General features: G+C 61.7%; 1 protein-coding gene across 20 annotated transcripts; it reads left to right on the top strand.

Annotated features, from left to right (window-relative positions):
- The first annotated feature begins 4,435 nt into the window (after positions 1-4,435).
- On the top strand, positions 4,436-18,061 carry AIFM3 (AIF family member 3). Of its 20 annotated transcripts, none has more exons than XR_011377968.1 (21): positions 4,436-4,549; positions 6,900-7,063; positions 10,467-10,680; positions 10,848-10,957; positions 11,179-11,288; positions 11,379-11,423; positions 11,673-11,769; positions 11,844-11,956; positions 12,299-12,385; positions 12,739-12,830; positions 12,914-13,044; positions 13,130-13,245; positions 13,336-13,407; positions 13,485-13,548; positions 14,123-14,199; positions 14,305-14,449; positions 15,640-15,772; positions 15,995-16,070; positions 16,509-16,613; positions 17,230-17,250; positions 17,459-17,571. XR_011377968.1 is itself a non-coding variant. In XM_070047049.1 (21 exons), exons 2-21 carry the CDS (start codon positions 7,033-7,035, stop codon positions 17,942-17,944), a joined length of 2,280 nt encoding a protein of 759 aa, XP_069903150.1. In that variant the 5' UTR covers positions 4,436-4,549; positions 6,900-7,032; the 3' UTR covers positions 17,945-18,061. The 20 variants fall into 20 exon arrangements, 12 of the variants coding, with proteins under 12 accessions (XP_069903150.1, XP_069903153.1, XP_030692192.2 ...); XR_011377970.1 differs by having other exon boundaries at positions 16,509-16,608; positions 17,459-17,562; XM_070047049.1 differs by having other exon boundaries at positions 14,129-14,199; positions 15,640-15,738; positions 16,509-16,608; positions 17,459-18,061.
- The last annotated feature ends 313 nt before the right edge of the window (positions 18,062-18,374 follow it).

Here is an 18,374-nt window from a genome sequence, read left to right as displayed (position 1 = left end):
CACGGGGTGAGTGTCAGGGCCCAGGTCTTGACACCCCACAGCGTCTTTGCATCCTGGCCTGGAGTGACTCATCCTTCAAGCCCTGGCCCTGCTCATGGCTCCCTGGCAGGAGGTTGAGGCCTGTGTCCAACGGGGGGCGGCAGAGATTGGGGGGCATCCCCTGCCCACGCCTTTTGCCCTGGGGACACCATCGCACTCTCCCCAGGCTCCCAGGCTTGTAGCCCAAGGTAGCCTGTGCCTTGCAGCCTGGCACTGAAACGGGGGCAGGGGGAGGGGACTCAGCTACACCCTCCAGGCCTACGTGCCAGAGACAGCCGCAGGGCTCCCACTGTTCAAACTTAGAGGTCCGAGGGAGGGGTCGGGAAGGGGAGCCCTTGGGGTGGGCTCCCAGAGCTGCCCAGTGGCCAAAGCTGGCCAGTGGATCGGGTGGTCCGCCCAGTAGCTGTGTGGAGGGCAGGGCCAGGAGCAGGGGGACCAAGCCCCTGCCGGCCCTCCGAGGAGTTGGGAGAGTTTGGCTTTGGCATTGAGGTTAGAGGGACAACACCCATAGGGCACAGCATTCAGAAGCCCTGTGTCTGGAGAAAGGCCACCCACCCTGTCGACTCCACATCCCAGTCTCCTGTTGCCTGTTTATTACTGTATTTTCCAGAGTTACTCTACAGCATGCAAGTAAATATATCTGTAAGTACTCTTTTTTAATGTTTTCTCTACAGAAAGGCAGCATAGATCACTTACTGTTCTGCACCCTGCTTTATTCCCCCAGTCTGTTTAGAGCTGAGCCTCTGTTCTCTTCCATCACTGTGTCATGTTCCTTGAGGTGGATGTGCTGTCACTCGGGTAACCACCTCGGGTATTGATGGGCATGTAGGTCCTTTCCAATCTCAGGTGGGCAGATGCATTAAAGTGAGTTCCTCTGACTGGGATTGCTGGGTCAAAGGCTCTGGGCACTGGCAGTTTTCAGAGCTGTCGCTAAATTGCCCTCTTATAGGGATTGCCTCAATTTACACTTTCGCCAGTGATGTATAATATATGAAAATATAACATTTTTACAAACACTGTAGATACCTTGTTTATGGCTAAACAGTATTCTACTATGTGGCTGAGGCACCTTATACTAGCCCATCTGTCTGTCCTGGCGTGTGGAAGTTTTTGCCAGTGGGGTTTTTTTGTTGTGTTTGGCTGTACCAAGTGGCTTGCGGGATCTTAGTTCCCTGACCAGGGATTGAACCGGGTCCTGGCAGTGAAAGTGCCAAGTCCTACTAATCACTGGACTGCCAGGGAGTTCCCCCACTGTTTTGATGATAGGAAATCCTCAGGTCTAAGTAAGGGCTGCAGGGGTAGGGCCCATCTTCCAGCTCCTGGGCTGACTCTGGTCCAGTCCTTGCCCCAGGTGCCTCCCGGCCCCCCTGCCCCCTGTCCAGTGCCAGTCCTAGTTGCTGGTATTTTTTCCCCAAAGACACATGTGATGAAAACCCCTAGCCCGCTCCTCCCTGGCCTATGAGATGCCTGCATGCCAGGCTGCTGCCCAGAGCCCAGCACTTGAGCCAGACTGGACTGACACATTCTGAGTCCCCAGAACTGGCCATCGTACCTCCTTGTCTTTGCCACACACTTCTCCTGCCTGGACGCCCTTCTCTCTGCTGAACTCCAAAGGGCTCATCTGTCCTCGGCTCCTGCCACCTCCTAGGAAAGCCCTCTGACCTTCCCTCCCTCCATGGGGACTGGAACTAGAACTGGTCAACCCTGAGCCCGGAGACAAGACAGGACTCACGACAAACCAGCAACTTGGGGAGGGTCGAGGCTGGGCTGAAACAGGCTGGTGGGAGCCGGCTTCACGGGGTCGGAGAGCCCCCGAGGACCCTGGGGTGCTGAGACATGGCAGTCAGGCTGTGTAGACCCACCTGGGATGTGGGCAGGGAGTCTGGGCTGTAGCAACCAGAGCAAGCCAGGGAGTCAGGGATGAGGCCGGGAGTGGAGCGGTGGGGATGGGCTTAGCCAAGGCTCCCCAGCCTGGGGATCCCCCAGCGTCTGCCTCCATAAGAATAAGTCTCGGGGTAGCTGAGGGCACCATTCCTGCCTATCTTGCCCCTCAACACAGCCAGCCTCAGCTAGGATGCTGGCTGTGCTATATCAGACCCCCCCAGCATTTCCTGGGGACCAGTTAATCAAATCGAGGTCTCCCCATCTGGAAATCCACCTAAGTCCCCAGGGAAGAGTCCACTCTCTGCCCTCTGAACCCCAAGGCTCAGGTGGGCCCTGTGGACTCTCAGGTAGGCCTCCAGGGGGCGCCAGAGTCAATCCCAATGTTAGACGCCGTTCTCTCACTTTGTGGCCTAAAAAAGGACAGCCCTGCACGTCAGAGCTTGGAGACCCTAGGCTGAGAGGAGTGGGGAACAGGGGTGGGTGTGAGGAAGACAGGGACAGGCTTGCATGCTGGGGGGCCCAGGGATCACCCCTTCACCTGCTTCTCACACCTTGGCCTTTGGGGTGTCTGCTGGGTCTGTGTATTGTCAAGGCCACTGGGATGAACGCTACCACGTTGCCAGAATCATCCTCGGGGCAAGATCAGGACCTCAGGCTGCCCAAGACTTGGAGGCATCCTAAGTCTCCCCGGGTCCCGGTGTCCACATGCACCACCTTCGAGCCCGGGGCTTTGGTGAGGCCACCCACCCACCTACCTTCTGTTTCAGCTTTTGCTCCATGAGGATCTGGTCATTTCTGCCCCACCATGGGGCAGCCAGAGCCTCGAGTCCATCCGCAGGGTGGAGGCGGCCACAATGGTCTTGCCCCATGCAGGGCATCTACCCAGGTTGTTGGCCTCCCCACAGCCCCCCACACTGACCTGTCCCCTCAATGTCATCTCTGGCATCCCATGCTCAGCAGCCCCCACCCCACATCCTGCACGCCTGCTGTGTCCTGTGCTGCCTCTGAACCTGTCCTGGTGTCCTGGAGGATCTCCAGCTGGAGGCACTGCAGTTACCCCCAGATTCTTGGGGAATCCGGGGCAGAAGGGGCTCACTGACTCAAAAAGGTCACAGATCAGGACTCGAAATCTGCACTGGAGACGTGGCAGCCTTGGCCGAGCCTGACAGGCCTCCCCGCTCCCTCTCCCAAGCTCCGCTTTGTAAGCCCAGCACAGCCAGCCAGCCAGGACCCACGTCTCTGCCACTCACCAGCAGCGTGGCCTTGGGGAGTCCCTAACCTCTCTGAACCTCAGCTTCCACATCTGTAAAATGGAGATGACACAGAGGACCTTCCACCTCAGGCTGTTGTGAAGAGCAAAGGAATAAATGCACATAAAGCTACAGCCATGTTTCTTTACAGGGCACAGTGTCTTCCTGGCTGGGGGCTGTGGGGTGAGGGGCAGGGCTGCAAGGTCAGCAGAGTGTGGAGTAGGGGCAGGCTGACTGGAGGCCAAGGGCACAAGGCCAAGCAACACCTTCTGCCCAGTGACGGGGCCTCTCCTGTGGCAGTTGGACACCCCGAGGGGTGGACTGAGGGGTGGATGAGTGTGACCCATTCAGGCCCTGCTCCTTCCCCTGGGCGCCACGCAGCCTCCCCGAGCTTCCCCATCTGTAAAACGAGGGGAGATGTGCTTGCCCCCCTGGGCAGCCTGGGGCATAAAGAGGGACTGCCTCAGAGGCCGGTCAGCCTGGCATCCTAACCAGAAGGGAGCGAGGCCCAGAAAGGGGGGAGATGGCAAAAAAGAGGGCATGACACCAGCCACTGAAGGAGACAACAGTTAGTGGCTGATGTCGGGCCCAATGGCCCCATGTTTTTAGTGACAGATGAGACACCACTTCCCGGGAACGTGCCCTTCATTCATTTCCCACACAGTCATGAGTCCCAGTCTGCTGGAGGGACAAGCCCTGCCTGACCACAAGGCAGAGTCTGGGGAGTCAACACGGTAAAATCCTGGGAGGGGCCGGGAGCTGGAACAGCAGGGCCAGATCCAGTCTGGGGAGGCGGCTCAGGGAGGGCTTCGTGGAGGAGGGGACACAACACACACCAGGGTGGGCCATGATTTATGGCGACCCAGGAAGTTCTCCCGGTATAATGACATGTGGGAAACAGAAAATGTCATAAAATATAAAGTAGAACGTTTTGATGTGGGGACAGTGGACGGAAGGACGGAGCTGAACCCTCAAAGCAATCAAGGTGTCAGGCAGTCAGGCGCGGTTTGGGAGGTTTCTGGGGGTGATTCACCTGCCCCCACGCTCGCTGCCCGCCTACCCCTGGTTCCAAGACTTAGGAAAGAAAGAAGAAGAAAAACACTGAGACCCGGCGCGCGGCCCAGCCTGGCGCCCCGCGGGGGTCGCGAGGATGCTGGGGACCCAGATTCCGCCCGGCGTCCAGGGCCAGAGGGCCCCGCTGCCTCCCACAGCCTCGCATCCCGACCCGGGCCGCTCCTACCTGCGCGGCCGCCGGGCGGTGCTGGGGCCTCGGGCTCCGGCCGCATTGTCGCCGCAGCGCCAGCCCCGCCCCGCCTGCCCCGCCCGCCCCGCCGCAGCCCTGGCGGCTCCAGAGAGGAGGTCCGCGCCGAGCGCAGGTGAGCCCGCGGGTTCGGGCTGACTCGTCGGGGATTGGGGGCCTCACCGGGGAGGGGGCAGGCCAGGCAGAGCGCCCTCGCTCTCCTGACGTGCCGCCCTCTCGCCGCCTCGGGGCCCCGCTGTGTGCGGATCCCCTTCCTGGGCTGCCGGTCCGGTGCGGGGACCCGGCCCGAGGGAGCGGGAAGGCAGCTGGAAGGACTTCCCAGGGAGACGGGCTGCACATGCAAAGCAGGAGGTTTGCCTCTAGCCCCGTGGGGGAGGAGGTGCGGGCCACAGCCCCCCCCACCCCGAACTTGAGGGCCGGCTGTGGAGCTCAGATGCTGTCCCAGGAAACTGGAAGCCACTGGGGGCCGAGCTGAGCAGGAGCCTCTCGGGTGGGTGTGGGAAGGGCCCACGGGATCCCTGGTGAAGCGTGGGACCCGGAGGAGTGGGGAGCCTGCACCAGAAGGGGCCCTAGGGCTGGTCCCGGGGGACAGGATGCAGGCTCCTGTAGGTGGTCAGCACTCGGGGACTGTTACAACTTTTTGCATTAGGCAGTTTGTGGACAAGGGACAGCACTCTGCCAAAACTTGGGGTGCCCTCTCGCCATGCCCCTGACGAGGACCTTTGCCTTGGGTTGGGGTGTCTGGGCCTGCAGGAGGTAGGAGGGCTACACGCCAGCCTGGCACACAGTAGACCTGGAGAAGTTTCCGTGCCCAGCAAATCTCTTTCCACGCCCAAGGCCCTGGAAGGTCTGAACACCTGGGCACCTGGGAAGGGAGGGAACAGCCTCGACAGGCACCTGGTGGCAAGTTGAGGTCCCACCTTTTCTGGGATCTGTGGCCCAGTAGGTGAGGCCTGAGGCGAGGCAGGAAGGGGGTGGGCAGGGCTGAGCCAGAGGGAAAGCCAGGATCTGTGGAGGGGTCTTGTGCCCAGGTAGGGGGCAGGTGGGCTGGTGGTGGCCCAGTTTTACGGACCTGCCTTGGCAATGAGTGGGGGAAAGAGCATGGGTATACCCAGGTGGCCTTCAGGTGCCACTGCCTCCTCACCTGTGACGGCCCTCTAGGGCAGGCGAGACCAGGTGCTGGGCAGTAGACAGTCCCTCCCCAACCTTTTCATCTGGTTCTCAGCCCCCTTGCTCTTAAGCACCCACCCAGGGCCCTTGCTGGGATCTGGGCAAAACCGAGTGGGCCTCATCCACTTAAACTCCAGGAAAAACTTCTGGGGGAAGCCGCAGGGATAACAGTGGGGTGGACTGTGGGGAGGTCAGTGTAAACAAGGCAGCTACACCTTTGTCCTGGGCCTTCCAAAGTCCAGTCTGTAAGCTGCATGTTAAGGAAGGCTCACGCTGTGGCCTTGAGGGCTCCTTGGCTGCAGGGACCTCTTTGTTGATGGGGTGACCCCTCCCCCAGCCCCATGGCTTGCAGGGTGATACAGGGGCTTCTGGGTCCCTGTCCGTCTTGGAAGTAACTAAGGTGGGAGGGAGGTGGGACACCACCTGGTTGCCCCTACCTGCTGCTTGATCTTGGCAATCCCTTGGCCCCTCAGTTTCTCCATCTACTGTTGGGTATGACCTCAACATCAGGGGCTTTGGGGAAGAGCAGGGGAGGGGGTGGGAGCCGGAGCTGTGTGCCTGGCCTCACTTTCCTCCAACCCCACCAGGCCCAGGCTGGCCGCCCACTTCTGTTCACATGGAGCTGGGTTTCCCTGGGGACCAATGGACTGGCCCAGCCCCGCCCCCATCCCCTCCTGGCCACAGCTCACACTGCGGGGAGGGGTGGAGGCTGGGCCGCCTCCTGGACCCCTGCCCCCTTGCCCTGCCTTCCAGGGCCGGGCAGCCTCGGTCCACTGTTGGGCTGGGAGCAAGAAGCAGTGGCTGCCCTTGGAGAGGTGGGTATCCAGGGCTGCCCACCAGGGTGGGAGCGGGGGGAGAACTAAATGTTGCCCCATTGAGGAGGGAGAAACCCCGAGTACCAGGAAGGCTCTGGTCTGCCAAGGTGACCTGGGTCTGACCCCAGGCATGGTGGCCTCCCTGGAGAATGGAGGGTCCCAGGGCTCCAGGCTGCAGGATTTTGAGGGGGCAGCAGAAATCGGGGAGGATTTCCTGGGCCTGAAATGTGGCTAAGGTTGGGGCAGAGGGGCCCAGGCAAAGGGGGAGGAGAGTGAGGGTGCTGAGCCTGGGGGCCTGGAAGGGAGGTGCCGTCCATGGTGCCAGGTGCCATTCCTCTGGGACCCGGCTCCCCTACGCATGAGGGTTCCCAGCTCCAACGCAGCCTCTTTGAGAAGCGCCCCCACTCGTGTCTCTCTGTGTCCTTACCCACAGCCCTCATCAAAGCCCTGGTCCCCATAGATGCTCCTGTCTCCCTGCAGGCAGCTCCAGCTGGGATGGCAGCTCCAGCATCTCTAAGGGCCTTGGGGGGTCCAGCCCCTCAGGGGGCACCCTAGGCCTTCCACAGCCAGCAGCCTGTGTGCCTGCCCCCCACCCATCTGCGGGCCACTCACCATGGGTGGCTGCTTCTCCAAGCCCAAGCCAGGTACCTCCTCTCTTCTCACCCTCTCCCTTCCCCCTCCCTCTGTCGCTCGCTCCCTCCCTCCCTCTTCCTGCCACCTTCCTCCTGCCCCTCCCCCTGCCTCCGAAGTAGGTCAGGCTGGGCTGCAGCCGAATGTTAACGCTGTGGGCAGGAGTGGGGGGGCTGGAGCCCTCTTTATTTGGGGCTTAGGGTGCTGGTGGTGGGAATAACAGTGGAATCTTTCTCGGAAAGGGGAGGGGAGGGTTCCTCCTGCTGCTGGGTCGGAGAGAGGAGCATCTCCCTCAGCGCTGGGGAAGGGGGCTCCGGGGACATCCTCAGCAACTGCATGACCAAGGGCGTGCAAGATACCCCTCTGAGCCTCACCTCCTCCCCCTAAAAAATAAGCCTGACCTCTCAAAATTGCTATGAGGTGGAGTGGACATGTCCTAGCCCTTTTCACCTCTTCTGACCCCATGTGACCGTGGGCCGCCTCCTGGGCCTCTCTGGACACACTTCCCCATTTGTAGAGGAAATCCCCACCCTGGCTGGCCCAAGCAGTCCCAGCCCAGGGCTGGGGGGCGGGCAGGGTGCTGGGGGATGCCTAGGTCTGCTCTCCACGGAGACCCTTGTGTGCTGGCTCTCCCTCCAGTCCCCACTTTCCCTCTTCCCTCCTCACAACACCCGGAAGGCAGGGGTGTGCAGGCCTGACCCAGATGAAGAAACCAAGGCTGAGAGAGGCCTCTGTAGTGCACCCAGGGATCGCCGGCCAGCTCGCCCCAGCTCCCCTTACCTGATACCCATCAGCTCCATTACCTTGGAGCCCATGAGCCTTTTCTCCTTTTCCTGGGTCTGAGGGAGAACTTGCAGGCAAGAGGAGACCTGCGATGCCCTGCCAGGCAGAGGGACCCACCTGCGCCTGCCCCATGACTCCCATGCTGCGGACACCCAGCCCTCGGGCAAATGATGTCCCTTGTCTTGACCCCAACTCTCTCCCGTCAGAAGCAGACAGGAGGATGCTGGCTGCCCCATATCAGGCTCCTGTAGGACTGCAGAGCTGACAGGAGGCCCTGGCAGAAGATGCCACCTGTAGGTTCCTTTAAAGGACCACAAAGGGCTGGTCTGCCTCAGACCCCAAGCCCCAGGACCCCCGGCCCCAGGACCCCTGGTATAGGGCTGGTCACTCCTACCACACCAGGGACAGTGCTAAGAATTTGGGCTCTTGAGCCCAAATCCAGCCCTGCCTGTTCCTGGCTATTTGGCCTTGGGCAGGTGACTTCACCTCTCTGAGCCTCTGTGTACTCACATGTGAAATGGGACTAATAGTTGTGTCCCTGTGCAGGCTAGTGTGCTTGGCATGGGCCTGGCACGTAGGAGGCACTTACAGGGTGTTAGCCCCTCTCTGGGGGGCTGGGCTTCCTGTGGGCTGTGGCAGGAGGGCAGGAGCTTGGGCCCCCGGTGCCCATGGTGGCAGGTCTGGGGTGAGGCTTGGGGAATATCAGGGTGTGGGAGTGAGAGCGTTCTGGCCATGACAGTTCAGTGAGGGTCAGGAGGGGCCACAGGGAGACCAGAGCGAGCAGAAGAGGCTTCTGCAAATTCCTCACTTTCCACCTCACTGGCTCCTGTGGCTCAGAGCATGTTAGAACAGTCTTCCTGAGCCCCCTCTGTGTGCCCTGTGCTTCAGGGGCCCCATGTTCCTCAGGAAGTGTTCCAGGCCAGTCCTTTGTAAGCTCAGAACTAGGAGGTAGTGCAGGTCTCTTGGCATCTTGTCACCTGACTTTTATTAGGCCACTGGTGCTACCTAAAAGCTTTCCCTCTTTGTCACGGCAGCCAGGAGGCTCGGAGCTAACCAATAAAACACAGCTACCCAACTTCACCTATTGAGCATCTACTCTGAGTTACATTTATTATTTCCTTCAGTATCCACTGTCCCAGAAGAGGTAGGTACTGTTCTCTCCATTTTATAATGAAGGCGTCTGCCGAAAGGGTCTAAGGGATCCACCGCAGCTCCTGAGGCTCCTGACCTGACGTCTTCCCCCGTTAGACTACACCAGCGAGCACCTCAGGGCCTTCTGGAAGGAGGTAGAGGATGAAAACAGCCTGGCTTGGCTGTCCTCTGGGCCCCTGCCAGGCTGCTCCTGTGAGCTGTCTCTCTAATTCTTCTGAAAACATTCTAACACCATTACATAAAGCGTGGAAAATGAAGGAAAAAACCCACCCCACCCATAACCCCCCACCTGACACAACAGCCTCAGCGTGATGTGTTCCTGGGCCTTTCCTGCCCAGCTGGAATCAGGGAGCCACCTTCAGCCCTGTCTCTTGCGTGCCTGAGCCTTAGGGGAGGCGGCGGTGGGGGGAGGGGGGCTAGGACAGGAAGGATGAGGGGCCAGACCAGGCTGGGGGAGAGGATGGGCAGGCGTGAGCCCAGCCCAAGCCGGGAAGGGCAGGACAGCAGCCCAGGCCAAGGGAACTGCAGGGGCTAAGGCCCGGAGCTGTGAGCCGGGTTCTTTGTTTCTGGAGGGTCAGGTCTGTGGGGGAGGGGCCTGGAGGCTCAGGGGCCTTGGGAGTTGGGAGGGGGCCTCCTGCCCAGGCCTCGGCCCTGGCCCACGCTGTGCCCCCGGCTCAGCTTCCACGCTCCTTGCAGCAGCAGCCCAGGAGGCCGGATTATCACTGCTAAAAATTCTGTTTATTGTTCCCTTCTAATTAGAAAAATACCCCAGGCACATGGTAGGGAATTTGGAAAATGCGGAGAAGTATAAAGAAGAAAATGATAATCTCACTAACTCCCCCCAGAGGAGGCCCCACTGGTGAGGGCGGCGCTGTGCCCTCTGCATGCACCACCCAGTTGGGGTTCACCCCCAAGGCCCCTGCACCCAGCGCCTGGCAAATAATGAAGGATTCTCAAACTGGCGAGAGCAGCTATCTAAAGTTGCAATTATGGTGCATACACTTTTTTTTTTTAATTTTGAAAAAATTTCAAATCTCTGGAACCCTCGATTCCCCCGTTACCCAGATTCACAGGCCATGCACTGGGCTGCGTCCAGCTTTGGACACACTGTTTCTCAGGCCCCAAACGTGCCCCTGCGTCCTCAGGGATGACGCAGTCCTCTATGGGGGCCACTCCCTCAAGGTCAGCAAGGCTCCAGCACTGAGTTCTCACCTCCACATGGATTCCTGGAGAAAGGGTCGCTTCAGGGTTGAGTAAGCTTTGTTGTGCCCCCTCACTAATTCTGTTAGGGGAAAAGAGAACACGCAGAAATCAATTTAAGCTCGTCCAGGGCCCCCCTCACCCCCCACCCCCCCGCACCCTGGCTCTGCCTTTTGCTGGTGGTGCAGATGGCTTTCTGGAGGCCCGGGGAGAACCCGCACTCAGAGCTCATGGGGTGGGCCGGGCTGGGGGCTCACCGCCATCCCCCCTGCCCACCCACAGTGGAGCTCAAGATCGAGGTGGTGCTGCCCGAGAAGGACCGGGGCAAGGAGGAGCTGTCTGCCGGCGGGAAGGGCAGCCCCCGGGCCTACCAGGGCAACGGCACAGCCCGCCATTTCCATGCAGAGGAACGCCTGCCCGCCCCCCACCCCTACCCTGGTGCCCAGGACTGCCTGGAGGCTGCTGTCTGCCACATCAAAGACCTGGAGAACGGCCAGTGGGTGCTGGGCCTGGGAGGGGGTGGGAGGCTGAGGTGGGAAGACAGCTGGGAGGCCTGGAAGGGACCCATGACTGGCTCCATCGGGGCCACCACCTCTGTGGCTCCTGCTGGTCTGGGGCTGCTCTCCGACCTCTGACCTCTGAGGGCAGGCCCTCCCCTCCCAGGATGCGGGAAGTGGAGCTGGGCTGGGGGAAGGTGTTGCTGGTGAAAGACAACGGGGAGTTCCATGCCCTGGGCCACAAATGTCCGCACTATGGTGCGCCCCTGGTGAAAGGTGAGCTGTCGGTGCCCACGGGGGCAGGGCGGGACCTCCCCGACAGGGGCTTGGCGGCTCCCCCATCACAAGGGAGGCTCAGCCCCCGCTCCACTAGGCCCCAGGCCCCCGTCTATTAGTGGGGTGTCCTGGGCTGTGGGGAAGGGCCAGTGGTGCTGGATACAGGGGTCCTTGGAGAGGAGCTCTTGCTGGTGGCCCAGCCCAGCACTGCCCCCTCCCAGGAGTGCTGTCCCGTGGACGGGTGCGCTGCCCCTGGCATGGCGCCTGCTTCAACATCAGCACCGGAGACCTGGAGGACTTCCCTGGCCTGGACAGTCTGCACAAGTTCCAGGTGGGGCCAGGCATGCAATGGGGTGGGAGCCTGGGGGTGCAGGGGCTGGAGCACCCCAAAGCCCAGCCCTGAGCAACACAGCCCTTGCAGGTGAAGATTGAGAAGGAGAAGGTGTACGTCCGGGCCAGCAAGCAGGTGAGGGGGGAGCTTGGGGCTCAGGCAAAAGAGAGAGGTGAGAAGGGCCTCTGGGCCCAGAAAACAGCATGTTCATGGGCCCTGTGGTGGGAGGGAGCCTAGCGGGTGTGGCTGGGGAGCAGAGTGAAGGGCTGTGTGGTGGGGATGAGGTGGCACTGGAGCAGCAGGACCTGGCCTGCTGGGATGGGCACAGGGAGCCCGGCAATGACCCCAGCTTCCAGTTGCCCCCAACTCGCTGGCCACCCCCAGGCCCTGCAGCTACAGCGAAGGACCAAGGTGATGGCCACGTGCATCTCTCCAAGCGCTGGCCACAGCAGCAGCACCAACGTGCTCATCGTGGGCGCAGGTTGGTGGTGGGTTGTGAGGGGCAGGGTGGGGTGGGGGAGAGGAGGCTCCTGACCCACTGTCCCCTCCGCTCAGGCGCAGCTGGCCTGGTGTGTGCAGAGACGCTGCGGCAGGAGGGCTTCTCAGACAGGATCGTCCTGTGCACTCTGGACCGGCACCTTCCCTACGACCGGCCCAAGCTTAGCAAGGTGGGTGAGCGTGAGCGGGGCCAGGCAGGGCCAGAGCCATGTCCCACTGGGCACAGTTAGGTCCACTGGGACCCTTGCTTGCCGCCCCTTGGGGGTCTGGCCAGCTGCCCTCTCTGTTCATGCCAGGCCCATCTGCAGTGCCCCTGAAAGATCTGGTTTGTCGAGCTCTGTCCTGTAGCTCCTGTGTGACCGAGGCTGCCAGCCCCCAAGACCCCGAGGCCCTGGTCCTCGGTTATAAAATGGGTCAGTGGCCACCTGGTCACTGGCCAGGTGGGGCCGGGCCTGCAGAGGGGTGGGAGCCTGGGGGTGCAGGGTCCTGTCTCAAGCCGGCGTCTCCTGCAGTCTCTGGATGCACAGCTGGAGCAGCTGGCCCTGAGGCCCAAGGAGTTCTTCCGAGCCCAAGGCATCGAGGTGCTCACTGAGGCCCAGGTATGGACAATGCTGGGGAACAGGCCTGGGGAAGGCTTCATGGGCACCGTGAAGGGCGTGAGGCCCCAGGAAGTATGGGTGTGCTCTGCCCTCCTGGCCCTGCTGCCCAGGCACCAGGCCTAGGGGGTCATGGGCCCCAGTGTGTGGGGCCACGGACCGTCTGCTCAGGGCTGGGACTTGGGAGCATTAGGAGGGCTTTGAGGGGGAGGTGGTGCCTGAAACTTAAAGGGTCAGGAGAGGTTGCCAGGAAAGGGAGGAAGGTTCATCCAGGTGGCAGAGCCTCGCAGAGGGCCTCGTGGGCGCTGGGCGTGGGGCGGGACCCGGAGGCCTCGCTCTGCCCGGCGGGGTCACAGGTGGTCACGGTGGACGTGAGGAACAAGAAGGCCGTGTTCAAGGATGGCTTCAAGCTGGAGTACAGCAAGCTGCTGCTGGCACCCGGGAGCAGGTGGGAGGGGTCCCCACGCCCCTGCCGGTATGCGGAGGGCTCGGGGTGCCGGGAGCCCCGCCCCGACTCTTGCCGTGTCTCAGCCCTAAGACCCTGAGCTGCAAAGGCAAAGACGTGGAGAATGTGTTCACCATCCGGACGCCCGAGGACGCCAACCGCGTGGTGAGGTTGGCCCGGGGCCGCAACGCTGTGGTCGTGGGAGCCGGCTTCCTGGGTGAGCAGCTGGGGGTGCGGGCTGGGCCTGGGGCAGCAATGGCCCTGGGAAGTGCAGGGTGCGAGCCCTCCCCGCCTGGCCCCAGGGATGGAGGTGGCCGCCTACCTGACTGAGAAGGCCCACTCAGTGTCCGTGGTGGAGCTGGAGGAGACGCCCTTCAGGAGGTTTCTGGGGGAGCGCGTTGGTCGTGCCCTCATGAAGGTGAGACCCCACTCAGAACCCACCGCCCCGGGCACCTGCCCTGCCCCCGCCTGGCTCTCACCCCTGCCTACCCATCAATCTACGTGGCAGATGTTTGAGAGCAACCGGGTCAAGTTCTACATGCAGACGGAGGTGTCGGAGCTGCGGGCCCAGGAGGGAAAGGTGGGCCCTTCTCCACCCCCCGCCGCTTTCTGTCCCTTTCCCTGTGCCCGGGAGCTGCTCACTCCTGCTTTCTGCAGCTGAAGGAGGTCGTGCTGAAGAGCAGCAAGGTCTTGCGGGCTGACGTCTGCGTGGTGGGCATTGGTGAGTGGGGGGCAGGCGGTGGCAGTGAGCATAGTCACCCGCACACGCTCGACAGTGAACTTGGGCCAGTCCCTTCTCCTCCCCCAGCCTGTTTGCACTTCTGTAAAATGGGGACCACAACCGTACCCCCTTGGCAGGGTTGTTGGGGGGGGGTGGTACCAGCTTAGCCTGGCCTGGCATGGAGGACGCTCCCAATGACCCCTGTCCAGTAGCCCTGCGCAGCCGCAGGACACAGAAAAGCCTCTAATTAGTCCCTGCTCCAGCTGAGGTGCCAGTCCGGGGAGGGACAAAGCTGGGAGGTGGCAGCATGGGCTGGGGAGGCTCGGCATGCCAACCCCCACCAGGGGCTTCATGGAGAGCTTCTCGGAGGAGGCTACACCTGAGGCCTGATGAGAAGCCCCGAGGTCTGTGGGGCTCCAGGCAGCGAAGACAGGACATGAAGGCACAGGGTGTGCCACCTGCTGGGTGATCGGTCTGGGCTGGACTGTGGGAGTGAAGGGCGTGGTGGTGCAGAGCAGTGAGGCAGGAGGAGGGAGAGGCCGGGGAGTGGACACAGTGGCCCCTGTCTTGCCAGGTGCAGTGCCTGCCACGGGCTTCCTGAGGCAGAGCGGCATAGGTCTGGATTCCCGAGGCTTCATCCCTGTCAACAAGGTGGGGCTGGGTGGGGAGGGCGGGCAGTGTGCTGGGGCCGGAGGTGGTGGGAGGTCCCGCTCAGGGCGCCAGTCCTACCTACGAGTCCCGGTCCCCTCCCCACAGATGATGCAGACCAATGTCCCGGGCGTGTTTGCAGCTGGCGACGCTGTGACCTTCCCCCTGGCCTGGAGGAACAATCGGAAAGTGAACATCCCACACTGGCAGATGGCTCATGCCCAGGGTACCACCAGCCCTGCAGCAGCTTGGGGTGGGAGGCTGTCCCAGAGTCTCAGCCTTCCCCAGGCCCACCCCCTCAGTTGCTGGCCTTGGGTCCTGCTCACTGGGTCAGCCATTCAAGGCTCTGTGGCAGCCTGTCCAGCCAGCCCCATGCAGGTGGTCAAGGCGGCTCACAGAGACCTCCCATCTCAGACCTCCGTCCAGTGCCCTCTTGACATCCCATTTCACCAGCCACAGTGCCCCACCTCGCTGGTCCCTCCACCAGCCAGCCTCTCCTTTCCTTTTGTCCTCAGAGACACATGTTCTGCAGAATTCCTCACCAACCTGTGCAGTCACCCAGGGAGGGAGAGAGGGGTTTAGTAGAACCCGGGCCAGCTCCCCACTCTCCCCTTTGGGCCACTTGACTGGCTCTGTGAACCCAGCTGCCTCGTGCAGGCCCCTGGGATGTGGCCGTCTGGGCCTGGAAACCTGGGCTCAGTGGGGACCTGCTGTGCTCTCTGAGGAACAACCTTCCCCCTCCCCTTGGGCGGTCCCTGTGCACACCTGGTCTGGGCCTCTCAGCCGCAGGTACAGCCAGTTAGCTGCCTCGGAGAGAGGACGGCCAGACCCCCTGCACCCTCCTCCCTTCTCTCGGCCTTCACGTTATCTGAGCATCTGTGCCTGAAACCCCACTCCTGGTACCAATTTCTGCTCGGGTCCAAGGTCTAAAGTTGGTGCTAGGTTTGAAGGAACCAAAAGCTACTCATCAGCTGAGTATAATTAAGGTTTAACTGGGAGGGTCCAAGGACTGTCACAGACCTCCAAATACAGGGGTCCAGTGGGGCCTTGTCCAAACTGGGGAGCCACCCACCCTATTCTGTCTTGGGCTCTGAGTGAGGCTGTCATCCCTGCTTCCCTGGACACTGGTGCCCCATTCGCCCGCCTCCCTCCTCAGACCTGACCTGTCCGGTTAGTTGCCTGTGTCACATCTGAAATGGTCCCGGGAAGCCAAGCCCTTCCAGACCCAGTCCAGGCACTTCATCTTAGTGGCCAGGTTTGGGCCTGGTGTCCCTCTCTGCACGCATTATCTGCGAGCAGCGGTGGACAGTGGGTTGGGCAGTGATTTACCTCTGGGGTGGGGGGGAATAGCCCCACCTGTCAGGCGTCCCCAGAGAGCCGGGGCAGGCAGTGGAGGGGTGGTGAGGGCTCGGGGCGGGGCTCTCACGACCCCGGGACCCTCAGGACGCGTGGCGGCCCAGAACATGCTGGCGCAGGAGGCGGAGATCAGCACGGTACCCTACCTATGGACCGCCATGTTCAGCAAGAGCCTGCGCTACGCGGGTAACAACGGGCCCCGGACGCGGGCAGGGCCCAGGTGTGGCAGAGTGAGGAGGCGGGGCTTGGACGTCAGGGCGGGGCTAGCAGCATCCAGGGGGCGGGGCCATGACGGCCGCAGGTGGAAGCAGGGAACTCCCTGCGGGCGGGGCCAGGACCCCCCTAAAAGAACCGCAGGGGCGGGGCCTGGGGTCCAGGGCAGAGTTGGAAGGGCACTGGGCGCGGACCCCGTGAAGCCCAGTCCCTTCCTCCCGGCCCGCAGGGTACGGAGAAGGCTTCGACGACGTCATTATCCAGGGGGATCTGGACGAGCTGAAGTTCGTGGCTTTTTACACCAAGTGAGAGCAACGGGGTGGGGCGGGGGCGGGAAGCAGCGGGTACTCAGTCGGGAAGGGGGCTCGTCCCGGAGAATCTCTGCTCCGGAGGAGGGGGCTTCCCTGGATGGTGGGCCGAGTGGCACGGGAGGCAGCTAGGCAGGGGCCGGCCAGGAAAGGGGAGGAGGTGGGGACAGTTCTTGGAGGGGGGTGTTGACACCCTACTTTTACACCGAGGAAAGTGACACAGGTAGAGAGTGGGGATCTCAGAACAGGTTCCCGCCCTGAACCCCACTGGGCAGGAAGGCTGGAGCCTCTATGGGGTCCTGCAGGAGCAGAAGCCATGCTGGGAGCTCAGGACATTCCTGAGCGAGAGCCTCCCTGGGCCTCAGCTGGACTCGGGTCTCCAAGGACAGGGGCTGCTGCTGGGCAGTCCTCAGGCTCGGCCACCTCTCCCTGCAGAGGCGACGAGGTGATCTCCGTGGCCAGCATGAACTACGATCCCATCGTGTCTAAGGTGGCGGAGGTGCTGGCCTCCGGCCGCACCATCCGGAAGCGAGAGGTGGAGTGAGTGTGGGCACTGGGTGCCTTGGGGAGGGGGGAGAAGTCCCCCGAGGTGCTGGTTCTAGCTGCCCCCACAGTCCTCCAGTGTTCTCCCCAGCCCCGCCCCCCATCAATCAGCCTGAGGCTCCCAGGGCTATGGTGTGGTGTGGGGCAAGGGTTGTGGTTTGGGAGAGGGCTGGTTATTTGTGCTCTTGGTGGGTAGAAGGGAAAGAGGCTGTGTCCAGGGCAGGACCAGTGCTGCGGGGAAGGGTTAAGACCCACTGCTTGGGCAATCACTGAGCCCGGGACACCCCACTGCACATGGTTGAACACAACCATGGGGAAATGCAGCTAGTGTTGCCCCTGGGGACATCCTGACAGAGTTGTGGGGTGTTGTTCAGGGTCTGAAGAACACCGGACACCAGCCATTACCCTCATCCTGGCATGGTGCCACTGGGAGTCACCCTGTGGACTCAGTGGCCTACAGAACCCCCACCACCACCACCAAGGGCTGAGGAAAGCCTGGAGGCCACAGGATGGGGGCGGGGGGGCTCAGACTGGAAACGGAGAACCAAGGGGGGACAGGAATGACACACTCTCTCCCCGGCCTTCTCTGTCTCTTCCTCTTGCCTTCGCAAAGGCTGTTTGTGCTGCACAGCAAGTACGTGTGTTCTCTCCTTCTTCCGAGCCTTTCCCACCTCAGCCCAGAGCCTACGCCTGGTGGTCTCCCCGCTCTGCCCAAGTGCACATCCCTGCTGGGCACCAGGGCCTCGCACAGCTCCCTGCTGTCTTCAAGGGCTAGCTGCTCTTGGTGTCCAGAGGGGAACCTGCTCCCTTCTACCCTCACTCCTCCTCCCTCATTCCTGCAGGACTGGCGACATGTCCTGGCTCACAGGGAAAGGATCCTGAGCTTGCACGCAGCGGACTTGGGCAAGCATGTTGGGGCATCAGGGACAGAGGCCAAGCCTGGGGGGCAGGTGCCAACCTCCAGTTCCCCAGGAGCCCCCAGGGCAGAACCTGAGCCCTCTCAGTGCTTGCCTTCGGCTGCCTGGCTCACCTCCCAAGAGGCCTCAGCGGCCTCCAGGAGATGCTCAGCCCCCAAGACGTCCAGTGCCACTGATGGCTGGCAGTGGAGGCAGGACAGACCCTGCCTCTTCTTCCTCTATTGGGACTGGTCCCCTGTAGGACCCTGCAACATATTAGACATTATCTTAAAATTAAAACTCACACATTTGCAGATCTGTGTGACTTCCACTGTAATTGGGCAAACTCTCATGAGGGAGAAAGATGATGAGACAGGCACGACCACAGACCACAGAACGCTCAGTGTCACACCAAGGAAGTTCGGTCTGTGAGCGCCCAGAGGAGGGAGCAACCCCTTTGCTGCCCCCGGGGTTAGGGAAGGCTCCTCAGACCAATGTCTTGGATCTGGATTTTGAAGGAAGGGCACTCCAGTTAGAGGGGACAGCACATGCAAAGGTTTTGAGGTAGGAAGTGCTTCTTCAGAGGTCAGAGGCAGCTCGGGTTTGGCAGTTTGGCGGCGTTGGCCCAATCAGTACTGAGGAGCAGGTCCCAAGACAGACCCACGCTTCTCATGGCAGCCTGAGCTTCCTGAATGCCCATTTCGCAGGTGAAGTAGCTGAGGCTCTGCTAGAGTAGGACTGAGAATCCAGAGCCTCTGCGCCACGCTGCCTCACAGCCAAAAGGAACGCCGAGGGGAGACGCGGGGACCGGGTCGGGGACACAGCAGGAAGGGGATGGTGGGGCGGCCTGCGGAGGCCAATG

The sequence above is a fragment of the Globicephala melas genome, chromosome 13, assembly GCF_963455315.2.
Source record: "Globicephala melas chromosome 13, mGloMel1.2, whole genome shotgun sequence".
NCBI classification, from domain to species: domain Eukaryota; kingdom Metazoa; phylum Chordata; class Mammalia; order Artiodactyla; family Delphinidae; genus Globicephala; species Globicephala melas.
This window is presented reverse-complemented; position numbering and strand designations above follow the sequence as displayed.

Excerpts from the sequence above, each read along its gene's own strand:
- AIFM3 (XM_030836332.2), top strand. The coding sequence starts at position 7,033 with ATGGGTGGCTGCTTCTCCAAGCCCAAGCCAG. Across the intron at positions 11,424-11,672 it reads ACGTCCGGGCCAGCAAGCAG|GCCCTGCAGCTACAGCGAAG; the intron begins GTGAGGGGGGAG and ends GGCCACCCCCAG. Across the intron at positions 11,957-12,298 it reads ACCGGCCCAAGCTTAGCAAG|TCTCTGGATGCACAGCTGGA; the intron begins GTGGGTGAGCGT and ends CGTCTCCTGCAG.